Source organism: Falco rusticolus, chromosome 7 (assembly GCF_015220075.1).
Source record: "Falco rusticolus isolate bFalRus1 chromosome 7, bFalRus1.pri, whole genome shotgun sequence".
NCBI lineage: Eukaryota > Metazoa > Chordata > Aves > Falconiformes > Falconidae > Falco > Falco rusticolus.
The window spans coordinates 14581748-14599645 of NC_051193.1; the positions used below are offsets into that span (position 1 = coordinate 14581748).

General features: G+C 43.3%; 2 protein-coding genes and 1 long non-coding RNA gene across 4 annotated transcripts; 2 read left to right on the forward strand and 1 right to left on the reverse strand.

Moving 5' to 3' along the window:
- Positions 1 to 1025: 1025 nt before the first annotated feature.
- Positions 1026 to 14379, forward strand: LOC119151563. Its single transcript, XR_005105459.1, has 3 exons — positions 1026 to 1567; positions 5355 to 5476; positions 11919 to 14379. It is a non-coding gene; the product is annotated as an uncharacterized LOC119151563 (long non-coding RNA).
- On the reverse strand, positions 7149 to 11924 carry LOC119151562 (CDC42 small effector protein 2-B-like). 2 transcript variants are annotated; one of them, XM_037395632.1, is made up of 4 exons: positions 11510 to 11924; positions 9755 to 9968; positions 9242 to 9343; positions 7149 to 8707 (listed from the first exon to the last, which is right to left on the reverse strand). In XM_037395632.1, the coding sequence occupies exons 2-4, from the start codon at positions 9806 to 9808 to the stop codon at positions 8633 to 8635; spliced, it is 231 nt and encodes a 76-aa protein (XP_037251529.1). In that variant the 5' UTR covers positions 9809 to 9968; positions 11510 to 11924; the 3' UTR covers positions 7149 to 8632. The 2 variants fall into 2 exon arrangements, with proteins under 2 accessions (XP_037251529.1, XP_037251530.1); XM_037395633.1 differs by lacking the exon at positions 11510 to 11924 and adding an exon at positions 10081 to 11500.
- Positions 14380 to 14616: 237 nt separating the features above from the next.
- LOC119151568 (nicotinamide riboside kinase 2-like) lies at positions 14617 to 17676 on the forward strand. The gene is made up of 8 exons (XM_037395638.1): positions 14617 to 14917; positions 15112 to 15202; positions 15614 to 15659; positions 15797 to 15983; positions 16223 to 16294; positions 16958 to 17064; positions 17282 to 17373; positions 17487 to 17676. Exons 1-8 carry the CDS (start codon positions 14892 to 14894, stop codon positions 17490 to 17492), a joined length of 627 nt encoding a protein of 208 aa, XP_037251535.1. The 5' UTR covers positions 14617 to 14891; the 3' UTR covers positions 17493 to 17676.
- Positions 17677 to 17898: the final 222 nt, after the last annotated feature.

The window sequence follows — 17898 nt, forward strand, 5'->3', positions numbered from 1 at the left end:
GAAGAGAAACTTTAAGATACAGAGTTGTCTGCAGAGCTTGTGGCCTCATAGATAAAGGGAGTTGCTAAATTGCTGTGTCTGCAATACAAAAAGGTGCTAGAGTGGCAAATTGCTGAGCACAGTTACAGGCTGATATGTCAGCCCGCTGTAAAGGTATAAAAGGCTTGCTCGATTTTAATAAGTGTCTTCAAGGTGTCTTCGAGTTTTTGATCCGCTCTCGGAGTCTGTACATCAATATGCCACAATCCTCTTTTTTTTTTTCTTTCCAGTTTTAGACCTGACATTCTGTATTTGGCATGAACAATATAGCTTCTACCCATAATCAGTGTGAGATACTAATAATCTACACCGAGAATCGCATCTTTTCTATACCACCAGAATTATTTCCATCAGATAAAAGAAAAGCAACACCACTCGGAAAAATCACTTTCCCCAGCCAAAACAACAACATGAAATGAAATCTGTAACTCTATTCAGGCATTCCTAAAGCATTAAGGAACACAGATGCTTAATTGTAGGCTTTGAGCGCATTAGTTAGAAAGTGGAAACTGAAGCTAAATAACCATTAGCACAGAAAATAAACTGCTTGAATAATACTATATATATATTGAAATCCTTTTCAAAGGGATAATGAAATTATCCTTTCCTTCCCTCTACCTGTTTTCTACCACGTATGCACACTTCTAAACACAAGGACAGACATCCAAGAGACATCTAAACCACCTTCCATTGCAAGGCCATCCCCCCAACTCTCCCATTGCATTAAGTGCTCCTTTATGGTTTTTCTTATGTTTAACGGCCTCTCAGCTTTTGAGTGAACTTATCCCAACCGATCAGCCTTTTTCTGTTCCTTTCCCTATACCTCCTCATGCAATTGAATTTGCTCTTCCATTACCTTAACTTGGAGTTACTATCTAATTCTGCTGATTTTGCATAAAATTACTGTAAGCAGAAAACAGTTGTCTTGTTAGGTAGGCAGATCTGGAAGGGTGGCTATCAGCATTAAGTATTTAAAAGAAAATATATTGCATGATTTTTAAAGGACTAAGATTGTAAAACAGACTAGATTCCACTCACTAAACAGTTATGTCATGCAAAAAAAAAAAAAGTCAGTAAAGAGGGTATTTTGGGTTCATTAATCATCACACAAGCTTCAAAGTGATAAAGGAATTTTTAATATGTTGTATTCGAATAACTAAGAACACTGACCCAAATACTGAATGTAAACATATTTCTAAGCAATTTAGTGGGTGGTAGAGTAACAGGGTAGAATAAAGCAGGTGACAAGGAAAACAAAGTGGCTTAACCAAAGAACATTTGAGCCTGCCCTATAAACTGTCTCTTTCAGTTATTTGTATTTTCACAGCCTTTTGGCTGGAGCCTGGAACAAGACAGCAAGGTTACACTGTGAAACCTCGTGATTGAAGTGACACGGGAAACATCGTTACTGAAACCTGCCGTCTCTGTGACACACACACGGCAAAGATGAGGACACGTGCAACAGCCTGATGGGACAGACAGACCTTCATCTCCTGGCAAGAAAACGATCCAAAACATGGAAAGACTGGTATTTAAGAATCATTTATTAATACAGACACACATCTAGCAAGTTTTCCTCACATACTAGCAGCCTTATCTGAACACCAGTAAATATCACTTTATGCAAGCAATACCCTACTTCACTGGATATTATGCAGTGGAGAGAATAACAAGAATAACCAATTCAAGTGCATTGTCAAAGGTGATGTTTAAAAGTAGTTGAAAAAAACCTAGTAAAAGCCTTTCTCATATGCCATTATGCAACACGGTTACATTAGCATGTATTAAGGACTATAAACCTTACTTTGGAATTATATTTTCAAGCTTGTATCACAACCTCAAGGTACTGCGTCAGGTTTTAATGTTTCCTGGTGGCAGAGTCGACAAGGGTAAACGTGGGTAGCTGCATTTAAAAGCATTATTACTTTCACCATTAATATGCAGCTTCAGCTCATGTTGAGACTGGACTTTCAGACTTACATATATGAGATCAATTTTTAAAAAAATTTCTGTCTATAATAAGTGCCATTGTTTTGCCTGATCTACAAATCCTGAGTTTTGGACAGCTCACTGTGATGAAATTAATTGCTGGTTATCAGTATAGTGTTCATTCACCTTTAGACTCAGCTCAGGTAAGTTATGCAAAATATACGTCTTAAGCACCAGCAACATCAGATGCATGTAAATACACTATTACATAAAAACAAACAAACAAAACAAAATAACCCCACCACCACAATCCTGTGACCAAACACTTTTTCTCTTTGACCTGTACAAGTGGATGCCTAAATAATTTCAGTTTCTTCATCAACGTCAGCTATAAAAGCATACTAAATTCTCTCTCAGTAGTTTAAATTCAAATTTTAAATCTTTAAAAAAAAACAAAAAACAACCAACCACACAACCAAACACAAAACTTCCAGTAAGCTGGAGCAATCATACTAATTTCAGTTTAAAAACTGATTATTTCCTTCTACTTAGGAGGAAGTTCTAAATATATATTAAAACATATATATTAAACCAGTAAAAGACATAATTTGACTTCTTTTTCCACCCCTGAACTAGGGTGGGCCCTTAATAATAACCACCTCAATTTTGTTCAGTTTGGATTTACAAGCAAATATCAGAAGAAACTTAACACTTGTTACAAAGATAATTTTCTTCCCATTTACATTGTTTTAACAAAAAAATTAATAAGGTTCACTAAGTAAAGTAGTTTCAATTCAGAGGTCTTTTTACTGTAGCGGTCTCAACAGCCACCTCAAAGTTGTTTTTGTCCATCTGTTACTGCTCTCTTCTAAATGGGATTAAGCTAGGTTAAGAGAACTTCCTCCCATTTGAATTATGGTTGTGGGTAACATTTTAGGATTTGGGACATGCTAATGGGATGCACAGAAGCAGGATGTATGGAACAAGCGACAGCCACGAGGAGTTCAGTAGCTGTACTGCAGCGCCCGATAAGCCACTTAGGGGTGGGTTCGGGTGCTACAGAGGTCACAGCATACCACAGCATGGGTGCTCTCGTGCACCCCGCTCTCCCTGCAGGGGCACAGTTTTTTATGGTACCATGAGTTTGCTTATCTGTAAGTTTCCAGGGGAAGACTGCAGTCCTAGTTCAGCATCAAGCACCTCAAGCTGGGAGTGGTTTTGGCACAAGAATAAACACGAGTAAGATCCCCGCCTACTTAAAATGCTTTCATAGTTTCCTTTCACTTTTCCTTTCTCTACATAGCATTGGGAGAAAAGGTCTTAATGGAAATGTGGTGTAGCCGTGGTGACCTCCTGGCACCTCAGCCTGCAGAGAGTCCAGAGGAACATCCCTCAGCCCCAAGGCAGTCTTCATGACCCTTCAGTTCCACCCAACCCATCCATACTCTCCCAGCTCCTGGAAGCTGAACATCAGGCGGTTCTAGTTAACTTCCCTGACATTTCAGCAGCATGGTGGACCAAAGCCAATTACCCTTTTACTACTGTTTTGTATTAACTCTAAGTTTTGTTTGTTTTGTGTTCTACAGTGGTAGCATCAAGTGCAGCAGGCCTCCATATTTACAACATCTGCAACCCCACATTCATCAGAAGTAAAAAAAAAGCCATCTTGTCTTCCAAACACATACATGGCATCAGTCTGCCACTGCTGAAATCCAAGCTAGCTTTCTGGGTGGCTCCATGCTTTCTGTAAACAGCTTTGTAAGCCACCACGGGAAGAGGATGCTACTATTCGTAAAGTCCCAACTCAGTCACGCATTTAAGTGCCCCATTTCCTCCATATGCCAATGATGTACGTATAACGAGTATTTCCCAACAAAGCTGCCCTGTGCATTGCAGATAACAAACGTTAACACACACATGTTCTGCTCCCTGCTCATTCCTCATAAACATACACCGCATTGCCTCTCCAGAGCTTCTAAGCCTGCCTCACCCGCACAGCTCCTTTTTCTGTAGTTCCAATCAACCTGTTGTTCTGTAGTTCCCAATTTGCCTGACCACCTTCCCTGGCGTACCAAGAATTAAGCAACAACAAGGAGACTTCACACTTTCTCATAGCAAAGTACAAAACTAACTCAGAGCTGCACGTGGTGCTAAGTTTAAGTAACTCCACAGCTTAAGGCTTTGCTGAGGAAACAGCTGTCCAACGGGCCGGTTCCTGGAGAGCACCTGTTCTGCACACAACTAAGAGACCTTTTACATATACACTGTTTTACATACACATGAATAGCAGCAGGAAAACTACCTATGTCAGTAACTTGGGCCTTGTGTGCTAGACAAATGACTGCGTGTGAAGAAAGGGCAGTTTCTCTGCAGAAGCCCAAGCACCAACCAACCACTTAGAGCATCTCCCTAGGCACACTGGGACTTCAGCTGTAGAGGAAAGCATTTAAAAACTTGAATTTCAAGCATTAACCGCTGCTTTGGGTCTAAACTCGGTTGATCCAGCCTCTGTATTAAGACAGAAAGGTAAATAGTAAGAGTGATACTACAAAGCAAGAAGTTAAAAATGCAGGTCTCCACTTTTTAAAAATAAATAAATAAGCAGCCTTGTTTTTAGGGAAACATTCCATTATGGTTAGCTTTTTTTTTTTTTGCCCTGAGGCCTATGTGCAATCTAATGAATGAGAATTTTTCAGGACTCCACACGTTTGACATTAAACCTTAGTATGTGATTCACCTGTCTCACAGATTTTAGTATTCAAAGTCTACCTCCAGGAGCCATAAACTAGAAGCATGACCTAGTAAACCAGAGTACTGTGATTACTCATGAAGAGTTCGTTCTGAGAAAAGAAGATACAAACGCTAGGAAGGAAGATGTAGCTTCTACCTCATACTCCCCGACTGCCTAACTTTACCTGAATGATTTCATAGTACAGTATCATTACAACAAATACCTGAGATTCCTGACTAATCAAGTTTGCAGAACACAAAGTACCTGGAAGCCATACAGGAACCCACTCACCAGAGGGCATCTTTCTGACACCGCTGTAACGCGGCACTGTTTGCTTCCTGTGGTCCATCTCATCTGTCTCCACAGGGATTATGAAAGGCAGCCAGTATTATTCTTATCTTCAGCTGTTGGATTTTTATGGCGGTGTCACAGTGCTGATAGCAAAGTAAATCCAAACACAATCAAGAGCAGCCATGTAATCATCTTTCACTCTCAGATTCGGGTTCTTTTCCCCCCAGTGTTAACATATTTAGTAACATACAACACATTTCATAAACGTACCTCCGTGGAATTCAGCATTGTCAAATTGTGCTAATTCTTGCTGGCACAGTAAGATTACAGGCATTTATTAATCTCATATTTTTTGTCTATACAGACTGGAAGCTACAGAAGCACTCGATAGTCCAAAACAGCAAGACCATAAAAAGGAACAGCGCTGCTTGCCTGGGCTGCAAGTTACCGTATTACGGGCTAACCTGGAACACGGCACGACACCAGGTAATTGTTACAAAGTCACTCTACAGGAGGTGAAAAGATGTATTAGGTTGTGAAAAAGCCAAATACCTTTTCTATGTACTGACTGAAGGTTTATGCAGCATTATGGGATAGTCAGCCCTTGATGTCCCTGCTAGGCTTTTCTAAGACATACAGTATTTAAAATAAGTTAACACACACACTTTTTTTTTTTAAAAGAAGCAAACAAATACAGTGCTAAGAATCTGCCAGACTACACATAAAAGATTTGATCCTACTCCACTTGCAAGTTGGTTTACTTCCAAATACAAAAAAAACCCATAAAATGCCATCAAGTCAGAGCACTAATGTTTCATTGCCACATTGTCTTGATATAAGGTCTTCACATACTACAATGCAATTAAGAAGTTTGATCCTTTGGTCTTATTTACTGTATTTTATTCCAGTCAAGCTCAAAACCCACCAAACCTCCCACAATGAATAGCTTTCATAGAGCAGATGGAAAAGACTTGATGTAAAATTGTGCTCTCTAGTGGAGAATCTTGATTTTGTGTAATAAAAGCTCAAGCCATGGCGATCCATCTGCTTAACCAACCAACAGGTTTACAGTGCAGAGAAAAATATCAAGATTTTCCACAATAAGAGAAGAGTACAAGTGCCTAGTTCAACGTATTTATTATAACCAGGATAGGTTTATACTGAGTTACATGACGGATTACAGCTATATAAATGTTTCTAAATATACAACAAAATAATGTCAGTCTTAAAACATGTTTCTATGTTTATTTAGATTTTTAAAGTAATGGCACTCTTAATGAAATAGCAAAACATTTCCTTGTAATGATGTGACACTTTAATATGGTCCTATATAATACTATAGATCTTGATGAAAATAGGTTAATTTTACACCAGATAGTGTTACTTTGTTTACCTAATGAAAGCTAGAATTTTTCTATAAATAAGGGTTTAATAACATAATTCTCTGTTGATTTATTTTTGGAGAGAAGAGCTGACATGATCACCAACTTCTTTATTTCTAGTTATGCATACACCACTAAGCTTAAACATACTGAATGGGTCTTCAGGAAACACTAAAACACTAACTCCTGCTCAATTTGTTTTCTTATAGCATTAACAAAATACAACCCATTCTCTTTGCAGCAGCTGCCCTACCGCTATTTTTTTCTAGGCAGGTATGGACCAATGAACGCATTAACTCAATCTAATAGCAGATGAGTTAGAATCTATTCTTTAAAACAATTTGGCCACTTCATGCTCCCGCAATGGTGTACAGGATTTAGCTTCTTTAAACTCGGTATCTTAACTAGGCTGTTGGAATAAATCTGAAGTTAGAAGCCAGAAAAACAAAAGACTTAAAAAGCTAAATGTACACCCAACTCATGCTAATTTTAAAATATATTAAAATTTGGCATACATTCTAATTCAAGAGTAAGGATCTAGCAAGACATGGATATTAGATTTCTCTTATGTGGTTGCAGAATATTATGATCAGCTGTTGACTGTTGCAAAAAGTAATACTCTCTCTTTCCCCTTGGCCCTTAAAGATGAAATGGGGGGGTGGGGGGGTGTGATGAATGCATAAGAAAGGTAGCTCTGTGTTTCATGTCTGTCTTTCAAGTTCCCTAGTATATTCAGAAAAGACAGCCTAACAATTCAGCAAAGCCAGCATTCTAGATTTAATAAGTATCACAAGCCACAAACAGAATCATACAAGCTGAAAGATTTGCCAGTAGATTTTTTTTTTTTTATGGAATAAAGCTCACAACTGATCGTACACCCAGAGCACAGAAAGAGTTCCACTGACTTCCAGCATAACTGGTGCTGACACGGCAGCAATCTAAGCACTTTTATTTAGTGAACCCCATGACAGCAAGCAGAGTTCCTAAATTTCTGCACCGGCAGTCATTCAGAATTTTGTCTGGGGAACAGTTGCCAGGATTGGGTAAAAAAAAAACCTAGCTCTACTTCAGCAGTTTTGTCATACCACTTAATAGAAAGATGTATAAGAAGTAATAAATTGTAGTCTGGGTATGACTAAACATTTATGGCTATTTATTTAAATATTTCTGAAGTGCTGGAGCTCTGCAAGACACTGTTTCTATTTAATATTCTCCCACAGGTTTTCATGATATTCTTTAAATTTCTGTCCTTCACATGGCTGTATCACTTAAACCATATTTTTTATTTCTCATCTAAAAAAGTCTTGAAATTAAGGAGCCAGAAAGACAACAGAGATATCCCTCAAAGTCCTGTGTAGTTACTGTTACAGACAGGCAGAGAGAGCAATCTTAGATACTTTTAGTTTAATTAAAATTCATTAGCAGTCATGCAAAATTAACACACAGTTGTGAGCATACTGTAGCACCACTTGAAGTTAACTGGTACATGTTATTAGCACTGTTGTTGCGATACCCGTCAGTCACACTAGTGCATGGACAGAAGGGAGGCAGCCCAGTAACTGAGAGAAACCGCAGTCTTTCTAAGCCTCATCCAAGAGCGGGTACGTTTGCAAACCCTCTATTTTTAAGCTACAAAAGCATTATCACAGCAAGGCAGATGTTTCACTGGGTTTTGCAAACTCTGCTAACTACATTATGTTAGTTTGTTCACCGTCAAAAATTATAAACCTACTGAGCTGTACTTCTGTTGGTTGTTTGTTTGTTTTTTGTTTTTTTTTTTTTTTTTAGATTAGGCTGTAAAGGGTCTAAAAAACCAAGTCCAGAATCTTACTACAAGCTACAGGATCCTACTTAACAATTCAGTTTAGCCTAAAGTGCAAACATGTTATCTTCCAAGTAAATCAATCTCTGCATTTCTTGATGGGAGAAAAAGACAGAAACCAAACCCCCAAACAATTCATACTGACTTCCCATCCTATCCTGCAAGACAACTTTGTGAGGTTTTTGGGACACAGCTAGGAAGTCATCCACAATGACAAACTACAGTTGCTACTACAGTGCTATCATGACAGACCATTTTAAGGTTAACTTAAAATAACTCCTTTGGAAGCTATTGTGCAAAGAACACCAAAGCCTGCACTCACCTGTTTATAATTCAAGTACTCTCCCTACTCCATGATAAAGAGGTTTTAGAGAATACAAAAGCACAGTCCAAGGGGTCCTCATAAGACAGAGCAAATTTCAGCCTTCTCTCACTTTGCTATATCTCAACAGTTGCAGGAGTGCTGTTTGTGTAGCCACCTTTAGACTTCATGTGGTCCTGAATTGATACAGCCTAGAAAAAAAGTTCATTAGAACTTGCATTTTATGAAGTCTGGTTGCCAGAGCAATTATTAAAACCATCGATTTGAAGAGGCAGGTGAGACATAAGTTTACAGTGCTGGGTCCCAAAGGTAGTAGGGAGAAATAACAACTAAACTCAGGATTGTTAAATACTATTTTAAGTCAGTGCATTCAGATAGGTCCTGCTATCCAAAATCCATTTATTCCTACATCCCTCACCCTGGCACAGCTTTGACTTCAAGATGATGTGTTATCTGGACCTAGTATCAAGTGCTTCCACAAAATCCTTAGCCAAAAGGTTCTCATCATACAAAAGGTACTGGGGAAATTAGCACTTCTTGCTGAATATATGTTCCACAGTATCTTGTGTTTACAAACTAAAGGTCAGTTCTGTTCTGATGCTGTTCTATTGACTTTTAAAAAGTCAGATTTTTCTCTCTCTTACAATTAGCTAGCATTTTATTAGCTACCTGCTTTACAGGCTAATGAGCAGAGAGTTCTGCTTATCCAAGAGGTGCACACTTACGGATGAGTAGTCACTATTCATGTCTCCCGCCCCCACATGCGCAGTGTGTACAAAGTTCATTGGTTCTCCTATCATATTCCGGTCCAGTCTCCGACGTCTCTTCTGTAAGAAAAAAGATACCTATTCAAAAAACACGAGCAGCTTTCAGGCAGAAACAAGCATCTCAAATAAAAAAAAAAAACAAAACCAAAAAACAGGTGGTGCCTCATAGCAACTGTTTCAGATTGTTTGCAATAAGAGAGGGTCAAAGTCACTTTTATTACTGCTAACTGAATTGTTGCAAAAACTTTCTTTAATGTTGGAAAGCCAGAGCCTGAGAACTGCAAACAGTCATATGGCCAAAGTTTCTGGCAAAACACACATAGTTCAAACACAGTTTAACAGATCTGGGTTTAGGTTTGGCATTACTTAGCACAAACTAATCAAAACAACATGACAATGAAAGCATTTTCCAAATAACTGAAAGACAAAATTTCAAGTCTGATAAAGGATGGCAGTTGTGCATCTACCTACCGGCTGGGGCTGTTCACCATTGCACCAATTAAAACAAACCAGGAATTCAGTCATTATGTTCTTCAGTAGGTAATAAGGTCTTGCTAAGCGTAATTATTTCTCAGGGAGTTAAAGCAGCACAAGGACCAAGATGCAGTTCCTTAAGTAAGCTTAGAAAAAAATCACTCGTGCAGATTCACTGGTAAAGATCACAGAAAGCATCTGATGAGTATACCTGAAAAGAAATTATTTAAATTTATAATAAAACGTACCAAAGTCTTGTAACATTTATTGAGCAATAGATGCTTCAGAAGACTAAAACAAGACTGCAAAATTCTTAAACATACCTGGACAGAAGAGCAGCATCAACTTCAAATCAGTGTTCATGTCAGAAATCAGGGTTAAGAACCCCACACATCGACTGCCCAGACAGATATATAAATTCTGGTTTCTTTACAAAAGCATAGCAAGAGCAACGCTAGAATGAAATCACATCTTGTTTAACACTCTGCTATCTGCTTATAAGCAGAGCTAGCCAATACTTACAAATTATTTAGTATCTTGAAAGAAAAGAGCTTTGAAGTACAACAGATTGAATGCTTAACATTCACAAATGAGTGCAAAAGAAAGTTACTTTATTACACCTGATATACCTGCTTTTCTTAGATGTACAAAAGCACAAAGTAAAAAGTATTCTACAACTGCAAAAAGCCCTTAAAAGAGAAGAAAAAAAAAAAAGAAAAAGAAAGAGCTTTGTATACCCAGCAACAGAAACCATTCATGAAAGCTTAGAGCTTCCCAGAATGCAGAAAACTATTAACACAGCACTCCTGAACTGGAGACATAACCAGGCAACTCACCGACTGTAAGTGCCCTGAGGCTATGATAAAAAACCAAGCTTTTAGAGGTTGCTGATTGGGGATTTTTAGTATCTTCCTTCAAATCAAACCCAGCCTAGAGAGGGCCCTTTCATATAAACTTTTTCATACCTTAGATCATTAAAACAATACTGTAACATGTTAATTTTATAAAAGTTGGTGTGTTTTTTTTAAACTTACAGCTTAACAGAAGTTACAGCTTCATGAATTCAATCTTCCCGAAACCCCACCAAAAGCTTCACAACCAAACAACACAAGCTTCCCCCTTCACAGGCATTTCTTATGTAGTCCCACAATTATGTAATTAGCACATCTATTCCTTTCACCTTTGTGGTTTTCTTACACTTCATCACTTCTCACACTTCAAGCAGATTTTTTCAAATTTCTGCCATTTATCTTTCAAAGCATGCGTTACATCTGCCTTAGCTTTAGGTGTCCTATATGATACGTCATTGCAGAATGTGTCATATATTACTCCATGTTATCCTGGGTGGTTTTAATACAACTCATTATCTGGCTCAATTATCATTTTTCAGCTCACTTCATCCTCTCACAATGGTCTTAATCACCACTGATGCCTTGTTTGGGTGCAGCAAAGAAGGGGCCGTGGTCCACACAACATAAGAACATGCAGAAGCCAAAGCTTTTGGCTCTGTGTCACGCTGGTTGCAGATTGTTTGGGTTTATTTCACATTAAGGAGAACTGCATCAAAGCTAAGGTTTTCTTAAAAATCATAATCTGTGTCACTATCCACTAATAACCTATTTTGAAAGCAGACTGAGATGAGCATCAAGTTCGATAAGCACCCCCATCCCAAAATAACTGTTGAACACCAACTCTCCCCTCACCGTACCCCCCAGCATTTGGCACTCCACCTCCACGGGGCCCTGTGCGTACCTGGGTGTTACCTGCTGCTCTCCGGGAGTCCTGATGGGATGGTGCACTGGCACACAGCCAGCTCCCGTCTTGGCAACTCCAGTGCATTTACAGTTCCTATCCCTGGGTTATAATTAATCCCGATGGCAAAGCAAGAAACGCTTCACCGTGATCCCACGCCCTGCGAGGGTTCCTTTGCTCTGTAAGGTGCTGCAGAAGTCTGATGTGCGCTTCGCGCTTACCTACAGGTGTCAGAAAAGCAGAGCGGAAACCAAAAATAGCGCCCTAGATTGGCGTCAGATTTGTGCAGCCGTGCAGTTTTCTCAGCATTATCCATACAGCCTGTGGCTCGCTTCCACCCCTGCGGCAGCTCTGCAGGTGTCCTCCTGGCACACAGCAGGACTGGACAGCTTCCTGTTGTGTTTTACAGGAGAACTTTTCTTTTCCTCTGCATGAGTCAGAGTATCATCCTCCAGGACAGGAATGCCCGTGCCAGGGCATGGGACACCACCTTCCTCCCAGAGACTCAAGGTTTCCACACTAACTGGAAGAATTTGAAAAACATCTTAACGTGGTCAGGCTTGCCCAGAACTAATAAAAGCCAACAAGAATCCCCAAACCTAGGAGAAAACAACGTTTTGTCACTGTTGGCACACAGACTAGAACTGGACAATATCCTGTTGTTCTTTCTCTCTATTTTTCACCATAGCAGCAGTATCATCGAGGAGAGAGAGACAAAGGGTCAGGGAAATGGCTAGCACGCGCAGACACAGATGTTGAATGAGATGGGCAGGATGCACAGCCATTCTGGAGTCCGCAATCTTAGAGCGCCTGACAGCTTTATGAATGTTTAAATGTACTTTCCTGAGCATAACGTTCAGTTTGTTCTACCATTGCTGCATATTAAAAAGTATTCAAAGTAGTCTCATATTTTACTTACAAAATATCAGTTCTGTTCAAAGTGGGAAATGTTTGCCTGAATCAGGACAGAAGAATTCTCCCTTTCCATAGACATGGAAGATGCACGGTGAACTTGATAAATAACATCGCTAAACATATCCATTCTTCACAATCAGCCTTTAGACTCAGGGTCTGATCGTGACAAACCCTTGACTCCGAGCTGTTAGTGAAAGACAGCGAGTATAATAAAGCTGGTATATATTATCACACCTCAGATGCAGGCTGTCATCACCCTGCCCTGACTGAGCTGTTAAATTGTGACAACTTCTGAGTCCAGTTGTCATTTTCACTCCAGCTCTGTCAGTACTGAACCAATGCGAGAAACATGTTTAGTCAAACTGCCTTTCTAAAAAAACACCATGCTAATTTATTCATTGTCCTTACTTTGCCCATTTGATATTTGCATCACATTAAAATCCTGAACCATTCTATTCTATTTGAATGGCAAGGTATGGTAAAAAACAGCGGAACTTCTATTTCTAGATCTAAAATTAGTTTTGAGTGAGAACCTTGAAGAGTGTGTCTTGTTTGGTGAAAGGTGAGGAGTAAAACCCAATAAATTACCAAGATTTTGGAAGAACCTTGGAGCCAAGCAGGTGAAATCCTGCTGCCGAGTGAGCTTAACTGCTTGGAAGTAGCACCCTGATTTTACTAGCATACATACAGATGACAAATTTGGTTTGAGATGTAATCCTCAAACTATGTAACAAACTATTATGTAGTATGATTATATATTGGCCTTCTGCCACCCCGAAGCCTCACACAGAAAGCTGAGAATAACGGTTTAACAGAGACCTCCAACAATGTAGGTGTGTTGGTGGTGTTAATCTAAGGAATTTGGGTGTAGTCTCTGTGCACAGAGATTTGAAGCTTCCCCTTTTAAAAGCTAAGTACACACACATTTAAATAAAACAAAAAACCACCAAGGCAGCTCCTCTATTTCAAAGTGGAAATGAGCTCAGTCAAATAACGGGGGGAGGGGGGCAGTTTTAACTGTCTGTTCTAAGACGAGCCAAGAGACCAAGCTGTGTGTTCTGTTTGAAAGTTAAATGTAACTGCAAGAGAAATCAACGGAGGGATCTGCCTGTAGTCCTGCCAGAACAAAATTAGTAAAAAAACCACAAAAGATGAGAAGACGAATGGCTGGCAATGCACCAACTACTGGTGCTGTAAACACGTACCGAGCTCCTAGCTTGTAAATTATGGAATTTAGTGTTACTAAGAATAAAATCAGATGAAATAAATAGAAAGCAAGAAAAGGCTGCGAGCCCAAGTTCTGTTCCCTCACAGATGGCGCGCAGCCCGGGCCAGGGGCGGCGGAACCCGCGGCGCAGCAGCTCCCAGCCGGGGCTCAGCCCGGGCCCTGGAGCCTCCCGGCCGCACGGGCTGGGGCAGGGGCCGGCCCGGCCGCGACAGGTGCTCGCAGGGCCGCCGCCGCCTCGCACTCGCGGCGGGCAGGGGGGAGCGGCCCTGCCCCGCGGCAGCGCTCCCCGCCCCAGCGGCCCGGCCTCACCGGCTGGCGCCGCTGGGGATGCGATGCCGCTCAGCCCGCCCCGCCGCCCTGCCCGCTCGGGCCCGGCGCTCCGGCAGCGCGGCCGCTGAAGGCCGGGCCGGAGCCCGGGGCGGGGCGCCGGGAGCCCCCGAGGCCCTCCGGCTGGGGGCGCTGACGGCTGGGCGAGGCCCGCTGTCACCAGGCTGGGCCCGGCCCGGCCCGGCGGGGCCTCCCGCCCGCCCTCAGGCGCCGCACCCCGCCCGAGCGGCTCCGACCGCCGGGGCCCCCATGATGGCGGCGGGCGGCGCAGCTCGGGGGGCAGCGGCAGCGGGCCCCGCTCGGGCCGCCTCGCAGCGCGGAGCCCGGCCTCACCCTCCCCGGGCGCGGCCCCCGCCAACCCGCTGCGGCGCCTGAGGGGAACGCGCGGCCCCGGCGCGGCGCAGCCGGCGCGGCACAGCCACCCCGCGCGGCCACCGCCGCCCCGCCCCCCCCGGTGCGACGCGCCTGCCATTGGCGCAGCTGCCGTCCCCCAGCGCGGCGGCCAATGAGCGCCGCCGAGCAGCCGCGCCGCAGCCCCGCCAGGGCCTGAGTGAGCGCGCCCTGCCCAATAGCCGCGAGGCGCCCGCGGTGCGGCGGCGGCGGCCCAATGGGCGCGCAGGAGCGTGAGGGGAAGCGCCATGCAGCGGGTGCCAGCCTCCCTTTGCGGAGCGCTCTGGTGCGGCGCGGACCAGCTCTGCTGCTGCTCCCTCCTCCTCCCACCATGGCGTTGCCCAGCAGTTGACGTTTGGCTTCTCCCCTTTCTACCTTCTCCTCTTTTTCCAGCCCCTTTCTTCCCCCCTGCCCCGGGTCCCGGCTCAGGCACGTAGGCGGCCGGTACCGGAGGCACCGGGGTCCCCCCCGCCCCTCAGGAACAGGCGGTAGGAGTCGGGCCGGGCGGCTGCCGGGCGCGCCATGAACATCATCATCGGCATCGGCGGGTGAGAGCCGCGGGGCGGGCCGGGGGAGGGGGGCAGCCCGCCAGGGGACTGGGCCCGGCCCGGGCCCGCATCCCCTCCCGGTGCCGCTGCCGCAATGGCGCGGGCGCGAAGCGGGGGTGGGGGCGGGGGGAGGCGGCCCGGCGCGCGCACGTGGCCCCGCCGCCCTTGCCGACGGCCGGGCGCTCTCCCCGCAGGGTCACCAACGGGGGCAAGACCACCCTCACCCGCAAGCTGATGCAGGCCCTGCCCAACTGCAGCGTGGTGCACCAGGATGACTTCTTCAAGGTGAGGCGCCCGCCCGGCCGCCCCCTGCAGGCCGGGGGGGCCCCCGCGTGCTTCCGGCCCCCGGGCGCCCCCACCCCCCCGGCGCCCCCGCCATGCTGGGCCGGGCCGGGGCCGGCCGTGCGGCCGGGGGGGCTGAGCCTGCGCCATGTAGCCTGTCCCGAGGGCTCCCCGTTTCCCTGGAGCGCTGTGCGACGAGCTCGTGTCGGTGGGAAGATAGAGGAGCGGGCTGCTTTATCTGCGCCTCGTTACTGCTGCTTTTTATCGGCATGCAGAGCGACCCGGTGGAGGGTTAAGATTCCCCTTCCTAGCTGCAGGGGTCGGGTCTTGAATCTTGTTTTGAAATCGGTATCGAGCTTCCCAGTAGCTGTCCTGACCAAGCCGGTTTTTTTTTTTTTCTTGTCGCTGTTTCAGCCCCAAGATGAAATAGAAGTTGAAGATGGGTTCAAACAGTACGATGGTAAGGCTTTGCTACAGTTATCAAAGTGTAACTCAAAAACTTTAGAGTATTTTGATCCTTGACGTGCACTGTTTCTACTGACTACCGCTAGATGATACTTAACTGCTGCTTAACGATGGTTGTCTGTTTTGTCTTAGTGATTAGTGCATTAGATATGGAAGCTATGATGAGTACCATAAATGCTTGGATAAAAAACCCAGTCAAGTTTGAACGTTCTCATGGGATCAACAACACACTGGATGCCCAGATCTTGCAAGATAAGGACGGAGGAGATGAAACAGTCCACATTCTTATAGTTGAAGGCTTCCTGCTTTACACCTACAGGTAATCAAACGTGCCTTCCTACATTTTGATTTTTACATGACGGGCAAGCATCCAACAGAATAAAAAGAGTTAACAGTTAAGAGTTCTGAACCAAGACTTAGTAGCTGGTATTGATCACGGCTGAGTTCAGGTGTCACAGGTCCAAAGATAGCCCTAGGTACAGGAAACAGGTGTAATTCCACCTTTCTGTTTCTTGCTACTAATCAGTCTAGCTGTAACCAAACATGTATCTCTTTCAGGCCGCTGATTGATGTATTCCACCATCGGTACTTTCTTTCCATTCCATATGAAGAGTGTAAAAGGAGAAGGAGGTAGGTCTTTGAGTTCCCTTGCTAGGCCAGTAACAACCTGCTCCGTTCAAGACTCGTTTTTCTAAAGCTTTTAGATAAGAAAGGATAAACACTAATGCAGCTGCTCTGTTACAAGCCTGTAGCTTCCCTCACCCAAACCCAAAAGCTTCCTACCAAGCTGTTGTGATTGTGAGAGTAATGCTCAGTTTCTGCACAGATTTTTCAATATGCTTTCTCCTTTTCCAGTTTTCCAGTGATAGTGCTGCCAGGTCTCTTAACTATCATGGGGTTTTCTATTTGGCCGTATTGTTGTACACATTAACTCTTCTTAATGCAAATGAAATGTGTTAAAACTTGAAGTTACATTTCAGAGGAATAAGCAGACAGCTATTTTACTAAAAAAGCTTTGCTGACGCTTTAAGAAAGAGGTGGTTCATCAATGTTAAGATCAATCTGTCTTGGGAATCCTTTTTGTATCTTGAACACTTAGGACCTGCATGTCAAATTCCAACTTTTATGGGGTATCTTCATGTTTGCAGTTTATGCTGACTACTGACTTCTGATAAGCTTAGAAACTACACTGCAGGCAACAGGCTTAGGCTGCTGCGTAGAAAAACTGAATGAGCTGTCATTTCCCTGAACTGTAAATAGACTATTCTTGAATAACAATGCCTTAACTTACAGCTCAAGGAATTACACTGTACCGGATCCACCTGGATTGTTTGATGGCCATGTTTGGCCAATGTATGTAAAGCACAGGAAGATAATGGAAGATCTTGGAGTTGATGTGGGTAAGTCTTTAATGACAAAAGCACTTTTGAAAGATCGCTTTGTGGGAGTGGTTTTCAAACCTGGGATAGTTGTGCTGGTTAGATGCATGAGAGGAGCTGGAGCAAGGGGATGCCGTATGTTTCTCTGATACCTGTCAAGTGCATGCTCTTTAAATTAGGATCTGGCAGTATTACAGAAACATTGAATTACAACTCTCTTACTTTAATTTCTTTTAAGTGCACTTGAATGGAACAAAATCAAAGGAGGAGCTGTTTAATGATGTGTATGGACAGATCCAGAATAAGATTGAAGAATTACTTAACATGCAGGTACGTATTCATGCTTATAACTACAACACAAAGATAACCCTTTTAAAAAAGGCTCTGTTGAAAAAGCATGAAGCTGTAACTTCAAATACGTTCCTGTGTATCTTCCTGTTTAGAAGTAAGCTGTTGCTGCCGATTCTTGTGAGTGAAGATGATTCCTGTTTGCTCTGCGCTGTCTACCTGACTGCCACTAAAGTTCCAGCTTCTGTGAAGACTCTCAACTCTTAAATTCTTCAGTCTTCCCTTGAAACTTGACTTATATATGGTCATAATTAAAAAGCACTTCCCCCTTGTCTGTTAACTTCATTTGTGTTTCAGGCTAGTATATGGCCTCAGATGATCTGTTTTCTCCCAGTCTCCTGGGAATTCTTTTCACTGTGCTTTTAACCTGTGAGAGTAAAACATTATAGTGGAACTGATGTTAAATGGCACAACTCTTAGAGGTAGGAGAGAGTGTGTATGTATCTATACACATAACACTGCTTTGAGTTTTCAGTAACTTGTATGAATTTCTGTAATCCCTCGAGT